The 25,082-nt window shown below is 47.6% G+C and overlaps 1 protein-coding gene across 6 annotated transcripts in view; it reads left to right on the top strand.

Moving 5' to 3' along the window:
- LOC144121684 (uncharacterized) overlaps positions 1-21,024 on the top strand; it is a 228,049-nt gene extending 207,025 nt beyond the window's left edge. For 3 of the 6 annotated variants that reach the window (XM_077655029.1, XM_077655031.1, XM_077655032.1), the window contains 5 exons: positions 13,823-13,967; positions 16,249-16,290; positions 18,886-18,998; positions 20,558-20,584; positions 20,910-21,018. In XM_077655029.1, the coding sequence (XP_077511155.1) occupies positions 13,823-13,967; positions 16,249-16,290; positions 18,886-18,998; positions 20,558-20,584; positions 20,910-21,007 (425 nt within the window). In that variant the 3' untranslated portion in view covers positions 21,008-21,018. Of the gene's footprint in view, positions 1-13,822; positions 13,968-16,248; positions 16,291-18,885; positions 18,999-20,557; positions 20,585-20,909 lie in introns of all 6 variants that reach the window. The other 3 variants (XM_077655034.1, XM_077655035.1, XM_077655033.1) reach the window with 3 other exon arrangements.
- The last annotated feature ends 4,058 nt before the right edge of the window (positions 21,025-25,082 follow it).

Genomic DNA, 25,082 nt, shown 5'->3' with positions numbered 1-25,082 from the left:
GTTATGGCCGTTAAGGTTTTCTGTCGATACTGGTGGCCGAATACCCATGATGTTGCAATACAAGAACTGTTTGCTTGCCGGGTCACTTTGAGGCAATCTTTTCAGGTTCTTTATTTGCACTTAACAAAAGAGAGATGTGTCGTAATTTTAGTGGTTTAGAGAGAATGGAAATTCCTTCGGAAGCGCGTTCTTACATTCAAGCCTCAGCAGCGCAGGGACTGTCTTTCTCTGCGGATCTTGTAAAGATCTTGTAAAGCTACTGCTCAACAATATTTTTTACACATTGCAATACTATCACATCGAAATAAATGTTTTATAGTCATTCCTCATCTTTATGCTCTTTTTTGATCGTAAGGGCTCAGTGGAGAGGAGGTTGGGGGAAGGGGATGCTGCGCTGAAATTTGGCTCCCCCTTATGGAGAACCCTGTGTACGTCTATGGAAACCGTTAAAAAAGTGTCTAAGCATCTTAGTTGACTCTAAACAGGCACTCATCGTTCAGCAGCAAGCGCGGAAGCGCACGTGTGTAACATTCGTTCGGGACATGGAAGGTATGCTTGATAAGCGACCACTTTCTTCGATAGTCGCAACTATGAAAACTGGCCAAAGAGCCCGGCAGGACGCCGGGCGACTCACAACCACATCTGTGCGACCGAGAGTGCCAGAGTAGCCCCGACCGCAGTCGGCCGAGGCAATTAATATTTCATTTCCTCAGTTGTCAAAGAAAACAGTGAGTTAACGTGAATCTTAGTGGACATGAGCGCCTGTGAATGGTTGTGAGTGCGAGTGGTCATGAGTGTGAGTAACTGTTTGTTCGTGTGAGTCGTCATGAGTTTGATTTTTGGTTTATGGGGGTTTAGTGTCCAAAAGCGACTCGGGCTATGTAGGACGCCGTAGTGAAGGGCTCCGGGAAGACAGCGCTTCAAGACACAGAGGGGCCGAGTTCACTGTTATCCGTATGGTGTTAAGTGTGAAAGGATGGCGAGATAGCGCCAAGAAAAACGTAACCGTCTTCGGACTCGGCTCGGTTGCCCTTTATAGGAGCAAGAGACAGTCGGCATCAATGTGCTTCCTTCAGGACTTATATAGACGATGGAGACACCGAATTCTTACAGCCGAACGCTGCAGCGTGCAAGCCGTCCCGAAAGATCTTTGATGTTCGCGGGCTAACGCAGCGAGTCATGGTCAATGCGGATCGACTCGGAAAGGGCGGCTGTACAAATAGGGGGGAAATTTCGTCACTGCCCACACAACAGCTCAGCTAGGCATTCTTTTTCAGTGGTGGAATACTTATCTTCGCATTGCAAAAAAGTGCGGCTTGCCTAAGCGATTATGCATTCGAGACCATCCTTCCACTGCACAAGGGCTGCACAGAGGCCGATGCTGCTTGCGTCTGTATGTAGTTCGATGTCAAATGACTAGTCGAAATTGTTGAAGTGTCCACGTGTGGGCATACTTTCGAGGTGAGTTCGGAGGTCTTCGACGGCCTTTTGTTGCGCCTGGCCCCAGAAGAACGGTTCTGCATCTTTTGTGAGGAGAGTTAGGGCTCATCTGGCTGGTAGAAGTTCTGCATAAAACAACTATAATAAACATAGATAGCCAGAAAGCGGCGCACACTTCCCTTATCGGTTATGATGGGAAAAGCGGGTCTGGGCTAATTTTTTTAGCGCCCACCATGTGGCCTAGAATTTTCATATCTCGGAAAGTGAAGTGACACTTATTGGGCTTGAGGGAAGGATCGTCCGAACAAATTGCTGCGAGGCGCCTCAGGCGGTCTTGGAAGCTATCAGAGAAGATGACTGTGTCATCGAGGAACACGAGGCAGAACTGCCATTTCAGATCGAGACTCACGATGTCCATCATTCGCTGGAAGGTTGCTCGAGAGACCGCGGGCTGAAAGGAAAACTAATGAAAATTGGTTTTGGAGGAAAGGAAATGAAGCAGTAACTTTCTAACATATCTCAGTAGACACCCAAACGGTGCCGTAAGGAAGGGAGAGGAGGGAATGAAAGAAGAAAGGAAGATGATGGTGATGAAAAACATTCATTAAAAGAATGAATGAGCCCAGGTAGCACCGAACATTAGAATAGTGTTGTAAAAATGTTATGTAAGTTGCTGTAAGGTTATATGTTCCATCGTAATGCTACATTAATGTTAAAAAATTAACATATAGCATTGCGTGTTACATAATAATAATAATAATAATAATAATAATAATAATAATAATAATAATAATAATAATAATAATAATTGGTTTTTGGTGTTAAGGAAATGGCGCAGTATCTGTCTCATATATCGTTGGACACCTGAACCGCGCCGTAAGGGAAGGGATAAAGGAGGGAGTGAAAGAAGAGAGGAACAAATAGGTCCGTAGTGGAGGGCTCCGGAATAATTTCGACCACCTGGGGATCTTTAACCTGCACTGACATCGCACAGCACACGGGCGCCTTAGCGTTTTTCCTCCATAAAAACGCAGCCGCCGCGGTCGGGTTCGAACCCGGGAACTTGCGTGTTATATAAGAAACGCTATTTTAATGTTCTAAAGAAACGTTTTAACACAGTCTTCGAAATGGTATTATAATGTTAGAGTCATAACTATAGAACAACATTACAAACATATTTCGAGCTCTGATTTCCAGAACGTTACCCACGTTTTACTGCAAAAATGTTTTTAAACTAGCAGTACTTTGCAACGATATCTCTTAGATGGCACTCAACATTGACTGTGTGCACAGCCCTTTATTTGTTCAAAAAACTTTGGTTATGGGTACATAATGGGTATATAAGCTTGACTCCATGATTTCTGTTCGGAGGGGAGTGAATACGAGTTGTATGTGTGCTGTATAGTGGAATTCAAGTCTCGTCTTCATTGCTGGTTCTTGCAAAGCTTAAGTTGTGCTCCAGCACAACCGCTGGGCCTGCATGCTTGTGCAGGCCTGCTTCACCATTTTCGAGAATGTTACATTTCTGTTAAATTTATGTTGTTTATATGTTTTATTAATGTTCCGGCAAGTTTACTCTAATGTTTATTGTGAGGGCGTTGCTTCGGCGAAATGACTGGAGGCGAGGCTTCATGAGTTTAACTACAGCTTTTATTGCTGTCAACGCATTGTCAACACGTAATAACATTGGGCCACTGCGTGACAGCACGGCTCGAAAAGGTTACTACAAGTTGGCGGCATTGCGGAAGGCTCACAACTGGCGCAAAGCGGGAACCACGAGGGAGGCGATGCTGGCAAGGTGCCATCTGTCGTGCAGTTGGCGAAATGGAACTGGGCGCTTGGGCGGTGCTGACACCTTACATCCGGCCCCACTTTTTTTTATCAAGGTCCCCTTTTTATGATTGTAAAAGGCAAGGAAACTACGCATTGGCAATAGGCAAGGTGGCAATGGTAACTAGCAACAGGCTTGGCAGATTCACAAAAGCACTACATAAATTAAAGGCAACGACAGGCATGAACAACTCCAAACAAAGCGAAAAAAGAACAAGCACAACACTTCCACAGGGCCATTCTCTAGTTCTGGAGATAGGTGGGCGGTGTGCACTGCCTGACGGGACGCTGCAAGTGTCTGACTGCTTGCTTGTGGCAATGCTCTTCCGCTGTTCCGCAGCCGAGGTTGCCAACAGAGCTTGTCTTGAAGCGGCTGCTCGCTTACCATTGCAGTTTGGCAGCGGCAGTTTTCTACGATATGTCTTAACGGGCGTCCTTATATTTGAGGCTGCCTTGGCTGTTGGCGGCGGCAACTGGGACTTGAGTAGGCGAATCTCTTGGTACTTCTCCTTCAGCTGGAAGCTCAGGCGGCGATTCTCCTGGCCAAAACATTCAATCTGCTTACAAGGTTTCGGAAGCTCCGCACTAGAGCCTCTGGGCTGACTGTTGGTTAGTCGGGACTTAGAAGGATGAAGCTTTTCTGGTGTGGCAATCTAATGACTGCCTCTGGGCGGCCTCGATTTTCATTCTGTCTTCTTTTTCCTTCAGCTACACTTAGAGCCTGACACGCTTTTGCGGCAAGCCACCCTCTCCTCTCTTATGCTCTTGAACAACGGCTGTCTTGTCCTTGGCTGCTTTAGTGACCTTGTCATGCTGCTTCGACTTGCGAGTAGTCTTCCTCAAGGTCCTTTACCTTTGCCTTGAGACCATGGTTTTCTGCAGGAAACTGTGCCACCCTCCTCTGTAGAGGTGTCGCTTCTTGGCAGAGTTTCTCTATGGCTATCCGAGCCGAGGCATTTGAAGAACTTGAAATTTCCGGCGCAGCAGGGGCTTGTTCCTGCAGGCTTTTGCACAAAGGTTTCCAAACTGGCTCCATTCCTGGGAGAGGCGCGTTCTGGAGAGCTAGTGAATATGGCACTTCAGTGCACTGAGCCAAGGAGGACTGACGAAGAATTAGCGCACATGAGGCACACGGATATAGCTTCCGCTGCGCCTTTATGAGAGTATCAGAGGCAGGATGGTGAAGTTCGGCTGGAAAGGGAGGCTCGAACACCAGTCGTGTGTTACTGGCTCGAAACCAATCTTCACCCAGTGTCACAGGTAAGACATTGCTGATGACAGTGGCTTCCACTAGAGCTGTGATGGGGCCTACTGTAATCTTCAGGCAGGCTGTGCCTTCGGGATACACACTTGATCCACGAACAACTGCTAAGGGCTCGTGTATGTCCAAGGCATCAATGGAATATCTCTGATTGAAGACTTTGTAACTATAGTTATCTTGAACCCCAGTATCCGGAAATGAATCGTAGGAGCCCAAGAGTGCGATGCTAGCTGTGAAGAATGTACATTCCAAATGGGAGCCATAGATCTCTTCGGAAGCGATAGCAATGCAGGAGCTGCTGCATGAAGTGATGTGGCAGCTGTGGCTGGCTGCTGTGTGGCAGTCTTCTGTTTTGCTGGGCACTTTGATGCTAGGTGGCCCTTTTCACGACACTTGAAGCAAACTGCTTCACTGAATGACTGTCCTGGACGAAAGGCAGGAACACCATAACGCTGTGACAGAGCTGAGTACCGGGCTTCCTTTTCAGAAGGCGACTGATCTGCCCTACAAGGACGATGTGGAGGGCTGGAAGTCCGAGATGAAGGCGCACGGCTGGGCTTGGGATTGGACACAGCCGAAGGTGCAACTTCAAATATAAATGATGACGAAGAGACTTGTCTGGAAGGAGGACTGCCGTTATTGTGACTGTGAAGGGTCTTCTCGGGACGATGAGCCTGGTTCTTTGCGGTCCCCATATGTTGTATTGCCCGGTCCAGCTGTGTGCATATGTCAATGAAGTTCGATACTGACGACGGACGTTGCGCTGCTATGCTTGTCGCTGTGCCTGGGCCCAAAATGTCTTGCAAGAGATATTCAATTTTTGGGGACTCAGTCAGCGGCGCTGGACATTTCACGATGACGCGAAGCTTTGCGTAGACATAGTCTCGGAGAGACTGTTTGCTGGTCTGCACCAGGGACATAAATTGCTACTGCCATTAGAGTAGCGTCAGCTTGTCGGAAAATGTGTCGAGAAAAGCTTTACGCCACGTATCCCAAGTCGGGAAATGCGCGCATGAGTCAGGTGCCAGTCTTTTGCAGTCCCTCTAAACTTGCTGCGACGAGGCGGGTTGTTTCTGGCGACCATGAAGCTAGCTGCTGCGTTCGTTGAATTTTTCCAATCCACATAAGCGCATTTTGCTTGTGGCAGTTCTAGGGCAATGGCAAGGCAGATGATACTTCAGGCATGGTTGTCACGTGTATCTGCGGCATGTAAGGGACTTGGAATTGCGGCGACGACGTTGGAGAAAATGGCACTCCAAATAACGTGTGGGAGTATATTACGTGGCTCCGTTACAAGGCCAGGTGTTACAAAAGGCTGCGGTTGTCGTGGCGGCGAGAAAAGTTCATGTGCTGGCATGGCTGTGGCGTTGCCAACGAGCGGCTGCGCGGGAAAATGCAATGGCGGAGGCAGGACGCACGATGCTGCATCTGGGGCTGCTGGAACCTTCGCAGTAGGAGGCGAGGCACAGAACTACACTCCAGTCGAAGAGCACATCAAATGTTCAGAAGCCAAACTGTTCGAAGCAACTGGCGCCGAGGCAGGTCTGGGTGCTTGCATGGGCAAGGCTGGGCAAGCGTCTTCCAGGCATGCTGTGAAGCACTGAATTAATTCGTCTTTCGACCCGGTAGTGTCGATTCCGCGGCGAATGAGCTCTGTCTGAATGAACTCTGAGCTGAAGCACGCGGCGGTGGCGGCGTCGACTTCGGCCCAATTGATTCCCGGCATGGCGCTTACTTGGTGGGAGCAATGAAGTAGACAAAGACGGCGGCTAGACAGGCATGGCAGGCATGGCGGGAGCGGCGGCACGGCGTGTTTGAACGGCGAGGCTAGGTTCTTTGGTCTACTGCGCCAAATGTGCGGGCGTTGCTGGGGCGAGATGACTGGAGGCTAGGCTTCATGAGTTTAACGACAGCTTTTATTGCTGACAACACATTGTCAACACGTAATAACACTTGCCTAGAGCGCGGCAGCTCGGCTTGAACAGGTTACTACAAGTTCATGGCATGGCGGAAGGCTCACAAGTGCTCCGTCGACCCACTGGGGCAAAGCGGGAACCACGAGGGAGGCGATGCTGGCAAGATGTCGCCATCTGTTGTGCAGCTGGCGAAATGGAACTGGGCGGTTGGGCTGTGCGGATACCTCACATTATGCGTAACATTACAATAACGTTAGAAAAAAGGGCATTAAGCACATTGAAATAACATTCGGCCATAACGAAAATCTAACATCGTAACGTTTCGGTGATACTTGGGAGGTCCCGTATAGGAGGTCGAAAAGCAGCACCTGGAATTCGTATGAACCGCCCAGAGTAATAAAGGCGGTCTTCTCCCGTTTGCTTTCGTCCACATCGATTTGCCAATAGCCACTGCGTAAATCAATCTAGCGATTAGAACTATGTGGCCTGGCACAGCTGGTCCACGTGGTCGTAATGCGTGGCAGTAGATAAACGTCTGCTGCTCGGACCTACGTTGGAAAGTCGGCAAGACGCGTCGGGCTGTCATTGGAAAAACTAGGTCGGCCTCTTGAAGGCCGGTGAACAGTGGCGTGGGCGCATGCCACACACACACAGTGCACGTTAAAGAACCTCAGGTTTTCGAAATTATTCCGGAGCCCTCCTCTACGGGCACCTCTTTCTTCCTTTGTTCTTTCACTCCCTCCTTTATCCCTTCCATTACGGCGCGGTTCACGTGTCCAACGATATATGAGAGAGATACTGCGCCATTTCCTTTCCCCCTCAAAGAACCAGTTATTATTATTGAAGGCCTATGTCTACCAGATCCTTGGCCAAGGTCTTTCAGCGGATTAGCTCGAGCAGTTATGGTCGTGTAGCCTAAATATGGCCCACTTCACGCCGAGATCGGTTTGCCCCTTGGGCACTGAACATTTCATTGTATTTCCTCCACTAGGCTGCGAGACAAATTTGTAGCATCATACAACAGAACTTGGCTATTTTCTACATCTTTCATAGCCTTCGCGATGGGTGCGCTGCTTGCTGCGGTCATGGCTTCACTTGAAATGTGACTTTTATATGGGAATGTGAGATCGGCACCCTATTTAATGTTTCACGTCCTGAGAAATGTGCTTGGAAGGGGAGTGGCACCGGGAAAACTTAGCTGCAGTTACAGTGCTTACTTACTGTGGGTGCCCGTTTTCCTCCAATGTACTTCCCGATTGTGAAATGTGTTCGCATGCCGGAAACTGGCCGTACCGTGGTGTGGCGAGGTACGGGCTGCGGACTCGGTGAAGGTTAGAAATTGGGCCGTTATTTAGAGATTTTCACCCAAAAGAAGAAAAGAGGGCCGCACGCACTTAGAAGGTACAGACTGGCTCCCCAAGAAGCTGCTCTTTTCCGCTCTAGGAGGAAGACTCGTTGTCCGCTGGCGATACGTTATTCAAACGCCATGGTCACGTGACCAAGATACCGGTTCTATCTAAGCAGGAAGCGTCGTTGTTGGCCGAATACAGACCAACCCGAGTTACGACGCGAGAGGACTGGAAAACAGCCGCGCTTCGCGACCCTCATAAACATGTAAAGTCCGAGAGGGGTGTGTCTTGGGCTGAACATGAGCCCCGTCGCTGCGACGAGGCAGGCACCCTGCGGCGCCGAGGATAGGCCGGAGAGCCCGCGGCAAAAAGAGTTTCCGGAGCTCGCGGGCCCCCCAGGCCAGCAGTGTTTTGAACGCAACAGTGGTAATATGCGCATTCATATATACAAAAATTATGAATCTCTTGCCATCACTTGTAGCGAGGTATGGCTTCAAATGAGGTTCAGTATGGCTTCAAATGAGGTTCACTCTGTAATAGACTGCAGAAAAACAACACATATCTTTAGGCATGAAACAATGTTCACACCAATAAATTAGACATTTTTCGAATATAGTAAGCGTTATTGAAGTTTAAATATTATGCATGGTAGAACATGTTGCGTGGCGGCAAGCGGCCGATGAAGACAGAACAACGTGACAGATGATGATGCCATTATTTCGTGACTGCGGGCCCAGCGCTAATGCTCACTTTGTGTCGCACGACTGGCCATGCGATGCTCGTCGCCAGGTCGTCGAGCTGCCATGTTACCGATCTCGGTGAAGGCAAGATCAGCTCTGGCTTGAAATCTCTATGAGCCATTTAAAGCCGACGCCCTTGGTTACCGATAACGGTAGGCCGTCCAAGGCGACCGTTTCAACCACGTACTTATTCGATTGTTTTTGCATCGGGTTTGATGCAACAAGTTTGCTGTTGAATCATTTTTTTTCGCTTACACACGGCAACCGGGGTGTCCAGCGTCTTTTGACGTTTAGCTTGCATTTCATCGCAATGTGCCTTGTGTATAAGCAGGGGTAAACAAAAACTACTGAACGCTGCAAGCAGGAAAATGCAACGTGCCCTTCGTTAAAAACTCGAAGAACCTTCTCCTCACTCACAAATTCTTCAGTTTTCTGAGCAGAACGGTGTCTTGTGGCATACTTGTGAAATACAACGTTTCGTCATATAATATTAATACCAGCTTCGGTAATGCAAAATCAATGGCGCTAACGCCATTTTCTACCTTTTTATTAAGAATGCGGACATATGTTTTAATTTTAGTCTTTAAACAAAGTCCTATTTTCTGCGTGTTCATCTTTGATGTGCCCTTTTCCATAAACGTTCTCTAGGTTGCTTTCGACACGTTTTTACTTCTCGACTTGTGATCATTTAAATCGCAAATATTTTGACCAGATTAAGCCCGCTAACATTCGCTTGCTGACAACGGGCAGAAACAAGATCGGGTTTCTCGATCTCAAATGTCAGATGTCGGCAAAGACTTCGTCCTTGCAGGGGCATCTGCAACATGCACGTGGTGGTGAATTGCGACACCAGGGTTTTCCCGAGCATCTCAAGGGCCATACCCGGAGGAAGATGTTGGTGAGCAGTGCGCCACCACGGACCTGAGCACCCATGTTTAGTTGTGTGGCAGAGCCCCGTCCGGGGAAAAGGGCATCCTGGTAATTTAGCCGGTGATGAACGTTTGGACCTTTCAGGCCCCTCGGTGGAGACAACACACCACTTTGGCCCCAGCTTCCTGTAGACGGCACCTCCGGACTGACCCGACCGGGGGAAATTGGCAGGCGGCTTTTCCTATCCTCCCATCCACCTTTCACTTTCCTGTCGTCTGTCCCACAACTTTCCTCTTTTCTCCACCCTTTTTTTTCACTTATCATAGGCGGCTAGGGTTTACATTGTGTGGCGAACTGCCCTGAGTTGCGTCATATTTGGTTATAGCTGGGGTGTACAGCTGGCGTGGGCAGGGACTGCTTGCAAGTTCCTGTCCAGTCCCCTAGTTGGGCTCCATGGTGGGTGGCTGGCACCATAGCCGAAAAACAGTTTTTTTGGCTCGCCCTTTCGAAAAATCGCTGTCTCAAAAGAGAGCGGAACGAAGCAGTAGACTTTTTTTCAAAAAAGAAAGGCAACATTTCCCAAATTCACAAAGAAAACGGCGCGAAATACGGGGACAAAAGAGAAACAAACACGACAGGGCCCCGTATTTCGTGCCGTTTTCTTTGTGAATTCTTAACCAACTAGCCTAATCTAGAGTTCACCTTAAATGCATTTCCCAAATTCCATGTCATCCATACTTAAGTTGAAGGAAAACAGTCAAGAATCTTATCTCCGTTCTTTGTATCAAAGTGCTTGGCAGATGCCTTGGCTGTGGGGTATCGAAAATGGCCAGTGGCGACTTACTGCTCGAACTGCATGGCACTGTACAGTACTCAAACATTGTGTCCATAGGTGTCATCCGTGTCTGCGTCACTTAACGCCAATCTCCAAACACTGTCCGAGGCGTAATCTCGGATACTGATTTTGTACACCCCATGGAAAAAGAAACGCTTAAAGGCCTGACCGACCATTATGTCGTAGATGTTCGACGAATCAAGATGCGGAAGTATAACAAGGAAATAGACACAAAACACCTGGTCCTATCATCCAACACCAACCCACCCCAACCAACACCGATTGAAGTAGTATACCTGAAGATATACCTTTATATGCAAGATCATATATGCCCAAACCGTGCAGATGTTTCAATTGCCAGAGTTTTGGCTGCGGCTCTGAGAGTTTGTGCAGTCGCAAAACGTGCGCGGAATGCGCTTCGAAGGATCACCCCTCTGAGGGTTGAGGGCGCCCACACTCTGGAGAGGTAGCTAATCTTTACTACATGATCTGGCGATTCCAGTTCAATCACTATTTAGACTCAACTGCCAACCCCTCCAAGGAGCTATGTGAGGCCGTTTTGCTGAGCGATCACCCTGAACACCAGCAAGGACTGGCAGCGAGGGCCAACGTGGCGGCCACGACCAACGGACTGCATGTCTAGGAGATCCACCAAGCAACGTCTTAAATCTTGTTTCGCTTTATAAAGAGTTTTCAATAAATCTATAAATTCCGTGTTCTGTCGTAGTACTCTCCCTTGTGAGTGAGAGTGAGCAGGCGTGAGTGCTAGCAGAGCGGAAAATCAGGAAATTAGGATAGCACAAGGCCTGTTCAATCGGGTCACCCGTATGTGGCTGGCATTGAAAAAAAAATGGAGGCGCTGAGCTTTAGTTATCGTGCTGCTCACTCTAACCGCGAGAAATCAGTTCTCGGGGTTGACATCCGGATTTAAGGTATGAGGCGATGTGTACCTCTTTGCCGAAGCCAATTCTCAGGAATGGAAATTCAAGTCGCCATTTCGACTAGGTGGCGTGCTTAGTCCCCCAGGGAAGAAGAAGAAGCTACTCGGGCTTTGCTGCACACGTTCGCGTGTGCCGCGCTATTCGTTGCGTAGTGGCCCCCATGAACGGTCGCTTTTTGCCGTGTCTTCCCTTCGAGGTCAACAGGCAGCCGTATCCACGTCTCTCGCTGCAGTGCCACAGGTACTCTCGCCAGTCTATTCCGCAAACCTCCTTGAATTGAAGGGGGGTCTCGGTTGTAACTGCAGTAATTAAAGTTTTTAGGTACGCGCCACCGAGGAGGCCGAGTAGACCTCGAGGACTATGCCACGTAAAGGCTTCACCGTAAGTGCGGTTATGTCAGCTGTAGGGAGATAGAGCCGTTGTATGTCGCACCAAGCCATGAGTAGGGGCTTTCGAACATGTTACTTACGCGGTCATCCACTGGTTTAGGCGCATGTAGTGCGTTTATTATCAGTGATTTCAACCCACTCACCCTTGCTAAAAGAGGTTGCGAGGTTTGCTGAATCCCGACTTTATCTTTTAATAAATCTTTCTGGCAATGAGGCACATGTGCGTGTTCGTTCTTGCCGGGTTCCCTTCAGTGAACGGTAGTGCCCTGTAACATATGGTCTTGGAGTCGTGGGACTATAGCCAATATTTACTCGATTATGACATCGCAGATAATTGCACCGTAGCATTGCTTAGCTCGTATACAAGGCCGACACTAGTAGCAACAGCTGAAGACGTCTCAAGGACATAACATGCACTTGACTTTGAACTCCTCCGGTTAGGTGGTAGGCTTACCATACGTTTCGTACTGTCTTTCTGATTTATAACAATGCATAATCCACTCGTAAGCATTGATCACAACGTGAAGTTCGCCTGTGCAGAGAAAATAATTTATGAACGAATTTCTTCTCCGATGTGCTTTCGGTTTCGGCCTCAGCAATCAAAGGGCTGTTGTGACGTCATGAGTAACCTTGAAATAGCGTGAGGCATATAAAAGCTGTACTATGATTGCTGTTCACTCGCTCTCATTGCGGCTTCTGGAACAGGGTAGCGCAAAAATTGCACCCACATACAACGATGAAGCTGCGATTATGTTGCAGTTTTTTACACCTCACGTGACCTCATACCTACTTGTGACATCGCAGCCATCGTTAGGCTACTGCAGCATTAACGTAAAGTGCAAGGGGGAAAAATTGAAATACAAATTTTTTACGGAGCGTTCGCGAATAGTCTATTTACTAACGTGTACCTTAGCATTCCAAAGCAGTGACACTACGAAAAATTAATCTGTCTTTTAACGCAAGCGCATTCAGTGTACTGTACTGCGCGTTTAGAGCGCTGTAGATAAATATTTGGGCGTGTGTACCTTCTTGATATGCCGGCTCCTTTTGCAGCGGCTTTTATTTAGTACGAGGACACGTTGCAGTCCCTTTGCCATTTACGTGGTTTGTAGATCACGCGGCATCCTTCGGCGGGGTTTGGTACCCAATTCTCTGATTCCTTCATGTTGGCGTAGGACTTTCGCCGCTTTTAATACCTTTTTACATGAAATATTTAGTTCCTACACAGTGGTTTGCTCACAGTCTTACGTCCTACACCTGCGGCTGTTTTATCTTGCGCCGAGTCATACGCATTCCACTGCCGGTTCTGAGCGCTGATTTATCGAACTTCATACATTTTGTAACTCTCAAGCTATTGAGTGAATCTTCGGATATGCCATTGCGTATGAAAAAAAACGCGGGAGTTCAATCGGCGTGGTGCTCACAATGACGTGCAATGAAAGTATGTAAATTCATATCAAGATGGCATGATTTCCGCGAGATATGCTCAAGACATTATGAAGATTGTGTGATTTTATGGAGTTGGGTAGGCGAAAATGGCAAGGCTGATGGTTAATAAGATGCAGAAGAGAGGTTTTATGCTTTGAATAATGATGTACCAAGTCGTGATGTATTAAGTGGTTCCGCGTCGCTGGCTCCTTCGATTCAGACGAGGTTCAAACAATTGTGATGTTCTTATAAAGCAACATCTATACACGTTTGCCAAATGCTTGATTTAATTCAGACACAGTACTGTCCTTGGCTTTTGCCAGTGAAGGGGTGTAGACTCCGGAGGGCCCGATTTCACCCTACCAGGGTTGGTCGTGTATGTTTCCGGGTATATGTAAATGCACGCACGATGCCGCCATTGTGGATGGAGTGATTTTCATGGCGGCTAACCAAAGAAATGAACTGTTGAACATTGGGTGCTCAAAATTAGTTCAGAGCCGTGAGACTATGGCTTCCCTCGTAGCCTATAGGGTTCCTTTGACAATTAGAGGTTTATTTTTAAAATATTTCCGATTTCAAGTACGTGATTTCTCTCTTGGTTTTCAATATTTATTTTCGCTTGGTCAATTCTATCGCTGCTATCTATTCTGAAGTTTTGAGATTTATCGCTTTTTGTCGCTTTCAAAGCGCAAATATTTAGCCATTCCTGTCATGTTCCACTTTAAAATCTGCATTGATATATTGCTCGTTGCATTGGAGGAATAAGGCATTACCTGCGCACAGGTGAATATTATTCATGCAATTTTTCCTTTGACATTTTCAGGGACGCCCCGAGTAGGAGACCCAAGCAGCACAAAGAGGAGACCAGGGGCCGGTGGAGAGAGTGCGGATATGGCCGCCGGCACAGTGGTCACGTACCACATTAACTCCAACGAGGACAGTCCCAGCACCTCCTCCAGCCCCAGCGAGTACGTTAGAATCGCTCGCGCTGCTAGCATTTTATAGAGTCCGCAGCTTATTTTCTCTGAGGTGCACACTTTTTTTAAATATACGGCGCAGTCATCGACAAGCTGACTTGATATGACTGTGCGACTGCCAAAAACTGCCGACGGCTTCGGTGGCCTCGCAAGAACCTGAGTCATCTCCAGGGTCGTGCTTGTTTCTCGCTTTGAATTAAATCGCCATGCTCCGGTATTGCGCTTCTGAGAGCATTTTTTGTGATATTGAGGAACAGAAGAAGGAATAAAAGATATTCTACGATTGTAGAAAGCGCCCCGTTCAGCGGGTAGTAGGATCGACTCCAGGCCTAACAAAGACCCCGCCGCCGGACTTGCCTGATGCTGGTTGTGTTGTTCCCGGCACGCTTGTCTGCAGTGTTGCGTCGCGGTTCTCTACATATCGGCTTATGTGTTCTCGTAGCTGCGCTGCGCCACCGTCCTTTTTAGTCGCCGCTTCTTTATTTCAGACAAGCTTGTCCTCGAATGCAAAAGCAAGCGCGTTGACTCTGCTGCGACTCCAAAAGGGTGTACACAGGGGGGTGAAGCCGACTGGAATCTCTTAGATCCGACCAATTCCTAACCAGGGATCGTCTGTCAGAAACCGGATCATTGATCGGCCCGGAGCTTGGACGTCAGGCAACTGTCACGCCACTAGCGCCACGAAGATTAACTACTTAGGGCAGCTCGAAACAAACATATGGTGGGGAAAGAAAAGCCTGAAGATGCTTCTTCTGCTCAACTAACAGAATAGCAGCGAACCATGTCAGGATTGTATCGCGTTCATAACTGGAATGGTTGAAGAACACCTAGTAGATTAAAGACTGGCTACTTCATAGCACAAAACACAGCACAGAAAGGCAGACTGGAAAGTCTTCTACGATGAGAGAACTAGCCCCAAAGCAGCCGCTGCTAATATGTCTAGCTGAGCTGAGCTGAGCCTCTAGGTTCTTGCCGTTGCTTTATGTACTTTTTGACGACTTCGCTGCGCTCTCTCCAATTCTGTCTGGTTAGCGATCTGCCTTGAAGTGCTAGCAATTCAGCCGTGCAGTTAACCTGTGGTCAACAAGTGTCTGATTTTACTATCGCTGCACATGCGCTCACTTGCACGTTTTGCTGCGAAATCACTACTTAACGCGTTCAAACCCAGCCAATAATCTTGTGGTATCCATTTCCGGTGCATGTGAAAATAAAATAAATATCGCCAAGAAACTCGATATTGTAAAGGGGCAACCCTTGAGAAGCAATAACTTCCTATTTTGAAAGTTGTTCGTAAAAAAATTGGAGTGGGCACTTATGCTCCACCTTAAGGCTATTACTCGATGGCGTAATCAATGAATTCCCATATATGCAGAATTCGTCATACTCTTCTTTACATTCATAGATCCCTGAGAGTCCTCTTATCCCTCCTGCCACAGTGATCTAGCGGTTAAGCGATGCGCAACTTCCTTGCAATGGCAGGTTGGTGGGCCTTGTGCGACCGAGGTTGCTCTTCCCGAGCTACCAATCATTAATTTAACTGCCACCTGCCACGGTGGGCAGTTTGCTGGCAATCCTGTGGGCAAGTTGTGATGACGCCTCAAGGTCACGTGACCTGGGTAGCCCATCTGCCTCCTAGGTTGTTTGTCTAGGGATTCTTTATGGATCTTTCTCTCACGGTCAAGGACGATGCCGACGCCAGATTTTCGGTGACAGGAGCTCCTTATTGCTATCGCGTTAAAAAGAGAGAGCCTTATAGCTTTGGCAGCAAAGAATTTAATTTTCAAATCTATACTGTCAAAACTGCTTCGAAGATGTAAAATAAGCTTAACTGAACATTTTTTACTGCTACATTGATGCTGGGTCATGGTTATTGCATTTACAACAAGAGGACAGAGTGGATGCATTAATACATGCTTTTCCTAAATACTCACCGTACGCGGAATGAGCCCGTGGTGTGCATTTTTCAGGTTGGCCCACGGTCTGTCAGTCCGACACTGTGCCGCGCAAGGACTGAGTGAGCGGCAAAAAATGCTGAGACGTCACGAACGCTGCTCTTAACGAACGGTATTGTTGTCAATTTGCGCAGCTGTGTTTGAAATTCTGAGACTAGGGGACGTTTTTTCAATGTGCCTTGTTTTGGCTCGAAATACAAGGTCCATACACGTATTCCACTAATCAGGCACGCATAACGGGTTAGTTGAGGCAGCGTTTTACGAAAGCTACGCAGCAACTTGGAATTTGTTCACCATGTTTTCTTCTTTTTTTCTTACAGGCAGCGTAAGACGCAGCCGGAGGAGCCAGCGGAAGAAAACGCGTGAGTAGTGGACCCTGTACCTGCCAGTGGAAGCCTTATTACGTGCTATGACATACCCTAGCGTTGCCTATGCCAGCACCTGTGTGACTTAGCTGTATATCCTGTATACCCCATGTTTACCATGCGCTTTATGCTGCCGATATCGGAGTGTGGATTAGAGCTGGCTCGGGTATCACAGTGAACTCCAAAAAGCTGCTGGCTTCTCATCCAGGCGTACGCGAACACGAAGGCCTAGAACGCTAGAAGGCCTAGAAAAAATTGAGTGACTCCGGTCCTCGTCATCAATCTGGCCGCACTGGTGAACGGATCCTCGTCGCGCTTAAACTCTCGTCCAGAGCTCGTGTCCAGCGATACGTTAGTGTTCCCGGCCTCGTTCTCTACAGCGACGCCAAAACTGCGCGGACGGTTCATTACCTTCCGAGCAACTCTTTCATATGCCACTGCGTGTCATTATTCGGTGGCTGTGCCTCAGCTAGTGCGAAGCCCTACGCTGCTCTGAGATTTCGACGCACTTATTGTGTTTGTACCCCGTTTATGCTTTAGCTTTAGGCAAACTAAGAATAAATTAATACACGTTCTCTTCCAAACTGATGCGTCCGCTGCGCAGACGAAAGCCCATGGCATATATCCCCCCCCCCCCCCCCCCCCCCCCACCCGCGCCCTTTCGAGAAATATGCCTTAATATGCGCAAAAAAAAAACACACACTGAAAAGAAGGAAAACGGGTACACAGGATGAAGCACTTCGTTCTGTGTACACGGGTTTCCTCCTTTTCCGTGTTCTTTACGAATCTTAAATTATGAACGCCTAATAGCTCGCCCAGCTTTCGATCCTATAGCTTCCTTTGAGTAACGTTTTCTGGCGCACCCCAGTGCCCTGCTCACGTTACCTTCGTGTACATACGTTATTCCGTTTGCTTTTTCACAGCCAGTGTCTTCTGAACAGCCGAGTAGTGAGCTTTATTTTTAGCAACTGAAGCTTGTACGTCTGCAGGCGCCGATTTCCTATGTGAGTTCCGTAAACATCTGCGGCGGCGGACCACTTCTGCGGCATCCGTTTGCGTGGAGCTGTGTCTCTGGTATTTTTGTCCTGTATAAAATTTTCGGCATTGCCTTTAGAACACTTTCCGTGCTCATTGGAGTGAGCACATATCGGCGCCTCTGTTATGCACGCGGGTGTATCGTTGTTGTCGGCTCAAAGCACTCATGTTCTACTTGTGCACGCAATGCTGACGTGCCGTATGCTATAGCTCCTGACATTTGCGGCACTGCGAAAGGTGCGGCACGCATGGGCGCACCGGAATGCTTCTCTTACATGCAGCGCTAACTTATGCCTTCAAACAGAAGTTTGGCACACCCAGACCGTCTAAAGCGCTGATTGTCAATGAATCAGACACTGGACTTGCGTTGTCGCCGCCATTTATGTCCGAATCCGGGTTGGAACGCACAGCTGCTGCGCTTCGATGGAGGCAAAGGCGCCCGTGTGCTGTGCGATGTCAGTGCACGTTAAAGATCCCCAGCTGGTCGAAATTTTTCCGGAGCCCTCCACTACGGCACCTATTTCTTCCTCTCTTCTTTCACTCCGTTTTTTATCACTTCCCTCACGGCGCGGTTCAGGTGTCCGCCGAGATGTTAGGCAGACACTGCGCCATTTACTTTGCCTAAAAACCAATGTCCATTTTTCATCGTATTTCCGTGAGTGAGAAATGACGGCACGTGTATCCTGCATAAGCTCGACACATTCGTCATGGTGGCCAAGATTTTCCGGTTCAGCACATGAAGGAAGAATATATTCCTCCTTGCATTGATGCCGGCCCTTTTGACTTTCACAGGGACCGGCATTTCAAGACAGGCAGTTTTCAGTGTGCTCAGGTTGTCCGTGGCCCTGACAGGTATGCAGGAAATCGTGTGGAAAAATTTTGCTTACTGGAACCAGACATGCCGCGACACTTCATGATTCCAGGCCCTCACGGACTCGAAGTCCTGAACAGCTTCCTTTTGCAGGCGGTTCCTGACATGGATGTATCCGCCGTCGTATTGCATGTCTTCGTAGTCGGGAAAGTAGATGACTCCGGGCGCTTAGAAATGAAACATCCGTTTTTTTTTTTCTGGCTGGCTTGAGGCTAGACGACAGCTGCTCCTTTTGTGCAGCTGACGTAGGGAGCCATCCGCCATTGTTTAGGACGTTGAACCTCTCATATAATCGTTAGTAGTAGAAGCTACACACATACAGATTGAAAGCACAATTGCGAGCCCTATGGTGCTGAAAATTGAGGCAATCAGCCGCCGATGCAAGAATCAAAGTACACGTAATGAATATGCAAGTTGGGCGCTTTTTGTGGAGGCGTATTAATTTACTATGCAGCGAAAACGTCTGTCTGCTCACTTCGGTCGCTTGCAAGTAATATTGAGAGCTATAGTACGTGAACAAGGCATACGTCGACTACGCATTCACAGAAAGCATAGACAGGACGCAGCGTCCGAACGCTGAGGAACCCTGCATCGGAGTCGCGTAAATTGCTGAAAAGTAATACGCGGTCATCATGGAGGCGATGAAGGCAGTGGGCGCCTAATTTCCTTTGACTTATTTTTTGCAGGGCAGCAGGCGGCGAAAGCCGCGAGCGGTGGGTGTTGATGACGATGAGCACGCTGCTGCTCCTGATCGGATGCTCGCTCTTCGCGATGCTCTTCTGGCTGCTCTCCGAAGATCGTGAGTTGTCCTTAACTCGTTCTACTTCTCTCGAACTAAGTGCAGGCCGGCGTCTGATGCATGAACCGGAGGATATACGAGCTGCGAGACGATACGGGGCGCAAGTGAATCACAGGGCAATAGGAGCTGCGTGCAAGGGCAACTGCTTTACAGCCAAAAGCGCTGTTGCCCCGTATATGCTAAAACTTCAGAAATGTGTAAAAATAAAATATTTTTAGAGATAGAACGGTTATTTCTTTTTTGTCAATTAAGAATCATCTTTCTATTTGTGGAAATGTTTTTCTCAACACTGACTTTTGAGCCATACTGCAATATACGATGCTAGGCAAATTCGCTACCTGTTACGTGCGGTAAAGCTTCTGATAAACGACATCGACATTAAAGTGATATTTCTCATCACGCGAGGTGGTTTCCTTATGACCATGCGCAAGAATGATTAGTTTTTCTTGTAGAAATGCAGTGCAGTCGATGTGGCGGAATCGAAAAATGGCGTCCAGAGAAGACTGGTGGAATTTCTGAGCGCACACAAAGCTGAAAACTCAAAGAACTCAACACAGACTTCGAACAGGAAATGTCTAGACGTTCTTGACGCTACGATAGCGGAAACAAGCTTTTGCACAATAAACTTTTTGGAGTTCCTGCGTAGAAAGGCGGTGCCCTACATGTAAGTCGTCAGGCATATGTAGGCTAATAACTTATATGAATCAACGCTTAACTCAGTGGAAATCAGTACATTCCGTTGAACATGAGTATGCGAAAGAGCTATGCGTTGCAGATTTTCTCAGCCTTATGTCTGAGCCTTCGAATAGCATGTGGCGTAATGGTGCCACAGGCAGCGCAGATGATAGGTTCCAAGTGTAAAGCTCGCACGTCCGTTGCTTGAGCCCCTCGTGCTCACCAGGTGTCGCTTTGGCCAGTCACTCTCTCTGCTCAGCTACGCACTGCAGTAGAGCTCGGGTGTTTTTTCATAGAAAAGGACGGCGAGGCATGCAATAGCACAATGCGCTCCGGCATATCTTACTGCCCCGCGCTAGACTACCAAATGCTCTGAGAATCCATTTTGGTGCACTCTTGCGTTAAATATATTGTCAACAGTGAAATGTCTCTCAAGGGAAGACGAAAACTAAATAATAATAGAAGCAAGAAATTGCGGCACACTGATCGGCTGCACTTCGGAATCCTTAACCGCGTTCTTTTTCTCTGTGTGATATCTTGAATGCGTAGTTGACAGAGTTTGCAAATCTATTCCCCGATATCCTGCCTCATTTACACCCTTCCCCTGCTAAATTCGGTTGACTTAAAGGCGATAATCAGTCATAGCTGGTGAAGAATTTACTTGCTCAGGAAGCAGTTACCGGAATCGTGCAGGGGCGTCGCTGTGTGTCTCAATTTTCTGGCTTGTCCAAGTTGCTTTTTTGTCACAAATGACATTTGCAGCACAAATATCTTCACGAAGCTCTATTTCTTAACGCATGTGCACGCAGTATACTGTATTAGTGTCCCTTTTTCTAGGCCTCTCAGATATTGGCCATTAACAATTTTATTTTTGTTCCCGACAGTCGTGGCAATTCCGACAGAAACAATAGGTAAGTAGTTTCCTATTTGACTCGGAATTTTTTTGCATCATTTGAGAATTATTGCTTGCTGATTACTTGTGAGTTTCGCTTGATCGCGCGTAGAACGTAACATCGGTTCGTGTGCTGCTGAGGTTCGAGAACATCTGCAGGCGCTCTGGCTGAGCACCTGCAGCATTCTCGCTACGAGGCCTGCTGAATAACTTCAGCAGGCGCTCAGTTTTTCGATGTGTTATGTGCTGCTTTTTTTTCAGCGCCCCGTATTGCATCTTTCGCTCAGGGTTAACTGTGGGTGGGAGTAGAGTGTGCTGACCCTCTCTGTCAATTCTCGTTACAGACAGCCCGACTAAGTTGAGCTCAGAGGCGCCCACTGCACGAGACCCTGTTTACCGGCTGTTGAGAACTTCCGTTTGGCGGAAGTGGTGTGAACTATAATAAATGATACGTGGCCGAAGAGCGGTGTCGCTGTTGTTACCTCTTGGAAATGTATGGGCCTGCATTCATTGCCGTATTATCGAGCGCCATTTATACTTCAACGTGATAAGCTTGTCATACGGTTGCCCATTGAGCACTCTGGCTGAAATTATCTTTTTACGTTGATAAATACTGACTAAGAGGCTACTGAAGGCACGCGGTTATCGCTTAACGCTCTTAAGATCGCAAATTATTTCCTTGCATGCATGGTACATAGGCCTCATCCAATGCAGTTCTTCGTCGTGCAGGTTTTACTCATCGTTATTTTTTATGGTCGACATATTCAAACGAAGAAACAATGGGGCATAAACTTTAATAAGATGGAGGGCACGCTTAAGCTCCGCCTCAAGGGTATGACGCAATAACGTTAACGAGTTAATGCAGTTATATGCGGAATTGGTTATTCTAAACTTAACACTGCCCCTGGCGGTCCCTGGGGGTCCTCACACCAGCCTTTCCGCAATGGTGCAGCGGTTAAGGGATGCGCCACTGTCCTGCGATAGAATCCGCTGCCGTTGGACCAGAGTTGGTTTTCGCTAGCGACGTGTTGCGATCAGTCATTAATTTAACAGTCACCTCCCGTGGTGCTCAGTTTGCTTACCATCCGGTGGGCAGGTTGGGATGATGCCACAAGGTCTCGTGACCTTGGTGACCAATCTAGGTTGCTTGCGGATGGCCACCTGGGCCACACTACGTCACCCTATTTTTCGCTCACAACGCCGAAGCTGGATTTTCTGAATAACGGGGCTTTTAACGCTATCCCGTTAAAACAATCGCTTCGGCCAGTGGGCAGCTGAAAGGGCTTATTCCGATAGAAGGTGCGGTAAGCAAATGCTTTGCGACGCTGTTTCGAGCCGATTTCGTTGCCATCGTCATGAAAGTGTCTTGCCCCTTGCTATGCGCCTTTAGATGCCCCGTCACAAATCGTCGACGCAAATCTTACGATGCACTAAGGAAATAGAATATTGTATCGTCCTTGACCTCTGTAATTTTATCATAGCAACTAAGACAGCTATCTGCGCGTATGCGCAGTTCAAAAGTGTCAGTTGTCGCGGAGACCAGAGTTGCTTTCACACGCGTTCACAACATTCGCTCTGCAGGCTTTAAGCCCATGATAATACGAGGAGCTGCATGAAGAGGAGTAACTCGGACCAAGGACAACAGCAAGCTTAGAACCAAAAGTCACATTTCTTTTGTTTTCTTGTTTATGCGCTCTTTTTACTCGTTCTGCGCTTCTTTGAAGAATTTGTGCCGATTGGCACAGTTTTCCACAATCTAGGAGCTTTCATATAAAGAAAGTGAGGCTGCACGTCGCGAGAGCGTCAGGAAGCATTTATTGTCCGTTCCGTATAAATACAAGTGTCTTCAGTTTTCTAGAGATGCCTTTAAAACTTCCGTTGTGTCCTTTGCTTCGTGCAGGCCCAATTTAAATGAAAATGGTACAGGTATTACCCGTAGAGTCTTCCCTGCAGAGGCCTACTGTGTCTTCTTCGCTCTGATACAAATCGCTGAAATTAATTTTAAGGAATCAGTAATAATCCCGGGAAAAGCCCTCGAAGAACGCATCCTGAACAAAACGTTCGCGCGGATTGTTTCTTGATTGAATACACTTGGTCGTTCGCTGTTCAGTAAGGATGCCACATGAAACTCGATGCAAACAAATCACCAACATAAAGAAAGTTCATTGCAAAGTTGAGCTCCGCTATAAGGGTATGACTTGATAGCATTAATGGGTCCCTTCAGCGATTCCGGAGTGCTCTATGCATATCACTTCGCAGACATATACACTCTTCTTGAATTTATCTTCATTTTTATATGTCACAAGGCACACAAGGTCTCCTTTTAACCATGTCTCACGAGCGTTCCACCGTCGGTGAGGGTTAGAGAGCTCCCCTCGCGACCCAAGGGGCAGTTCTAGTTCGGGTTCCGGCGAATGACCTCACGCCACTGTAGATCAATTTGGAATTGGGCTGTGGCGTCATCATTCTTGCACTGCATGATCTTTGTGTGGTGTTTAAATTACCCGCGAGAGGTCATCTGCTTTTGACGTCAGCACCCTCTCGACAAATCCAGATTTCCTCGTGACAACGCCGACGCTGGGTTTTCCGCTGAGCAGGACACTTAGCGCTACCGCGTAAAAAAAAAATGCATCGAGGTACTCATTCTATTTTCAACGTGCCGAATTCTCTCGTTTCTTGTGGTTTGACTCGCTGCACAGTCAAGTAACCAAGGCAGCATCTCAGACCGCCGTTCTCTTACACTCCTTTTTTGGTTCTTCCTCGGGGGAGAAAATAGCGTGCATCTCGATTTTATTACTTGTGGAACGCTGCAGGCATGACCGCAGGCAGCAGGGCTGTACATGACAAGTTAAAAAAAAAGTGTCACAAGGAGAAAAACTGCTCAACGGAAAATGAAATACTGAAAACTCAGAATCTGTACAGCAACAAATACACTGGCAAACATTAAAATGGTGCAAACAAAGCTTCTTGCACAGTACAGGCGTGAAGTACGAGCTAGATAAGGAAAGGAAAACATGACTCGGCTGTGAATACCTGCTGCTTAGAATATGTGCTTCTATGATACTCAACAGATTCAACGTAGCAGCCAGGTAAGTAGTTCTAATTTAACATAGCTCGAGCGAAAAGCAGTATTGAAATTATCTTCCTCAATAATAGGTGAAAGGATACGAATGAGCATGTCGGGTGTGCTTTGTACTGTGTGTAATTAGATATGAATTGTGGTCCGGAGCTAGTTTACGTTTAAATAATAGTTACAGAAATTTTAGGCGCACGAGTTTGCGTATTGTTTGGAGCATACGAATTTCGTTGGGTACCATAACAGCACACATGGAGTCGGAGACCGTGCTTAGAATATACAGAGCGGAAAGCTCGGCGCTTAATTCCTTTTAATGTGTCAGTGTTGTTTTTAGTTAAAGGGTTTCACGTTATGCTAGCATAATATAGTTTGGAACTTATTAGATAAGTTTATGCGAGGTAATTAACTTGAGGTGTCGCAACATTAGGCTTATGACGCAGTAAAAAGGGTTTGCAGAAGATTGCTGAGGAAATATTGATTTATGTTTTCAAGCTGAATTCACTTATGACGGTCACTTCCAAATATTTTACTTGCTAAACTGAGTCAGGTGATTGTTCTGGATATCGAATGTGAACACAGGAGGCCGTTTTTTCTGAGACGTCAATACGAGCTGATTTGTCGAATTTCATTTTTCACCCTGCTCATTCGTGCAGCCGCTTGGAGAATTCAGGGCTGAAGAGGCGAACCAGCCAAAAAGGAAGATTACCACTCTTCAGAGCAGAGTTCAATTAAAACAGATATTTTCTGTTAAATCCGTTCAAGGATACATAGTCATCCGGCCATACTCGCATTTCTAAGTACGACCTCTGAATTTCGCCGCTGGTGCTCTACCAACTGAGCTACGGCGACGGCTGTCCAATCTTTGCTTATGGTAAATATGTTCCATGTAAAAGAACCCTGCGAGTGTTCAGGAGCGTCATCCTCATCCATAGCGGAGGACGTGGTACGTCCTGTACTACCTCTAGTGTCGCCTGAAATAGCATCGAACGGTGAGGGCGGAAGCAGTGCGAGAACCCTCTTATGCTACCTATGACATCAAGACTGCCAGAACCAAAGCCGCCTTTAAGCGATTGAGCAGAAAAAGGAAGGGAAAAGAATGGTTCGTTATGCCGTACATGAAGGGACATTAACATGAACAGTACCTTTGAAACAGCAAACGCCATGCAAAACGGCACTCGCTACATCTGCGCCATGGGCTACTTCCAGTGGAGGAGGAAATAGGATCTGGAAGGGCATGCAATGCGAAGGCAATATAACCGCTGGTTCTTAAGAGTAACGAAGTGGATTCGAGAGAATGCAAGCGTAGAAGGGGGCGGCAGAAAGTTACGTGGGCGGATGAGATTAAGAAGTTTGCGGGCACACAGTGGGCGCAGGTGACAAAGGACAGGGCCAATTGGAGAGACATGGGAGAGGCCTTTGCCATGCAGCGGGCGGAGGCAGG

This window comes from Amblyomma americanum, chromosome 2 (genome assembly GCF_052857255.1).
Source record: "Amblyomma americanum isolate KBUSLIRL-KWMA chromosome 2, ASM5285725v1, whole genome shotgun sequence".
Classification (NCBI taxonomy): Eukaryota; Metazoa; Arthropoda; class Arachnida; order Ixodida; family Ixodidae; genus Amblyomma; species Amblyomma americanum.
Note: the sequence above shows the minus strand (reverse complement) of the source record. Positions and strands in the feature narration are given on the sequence as shown.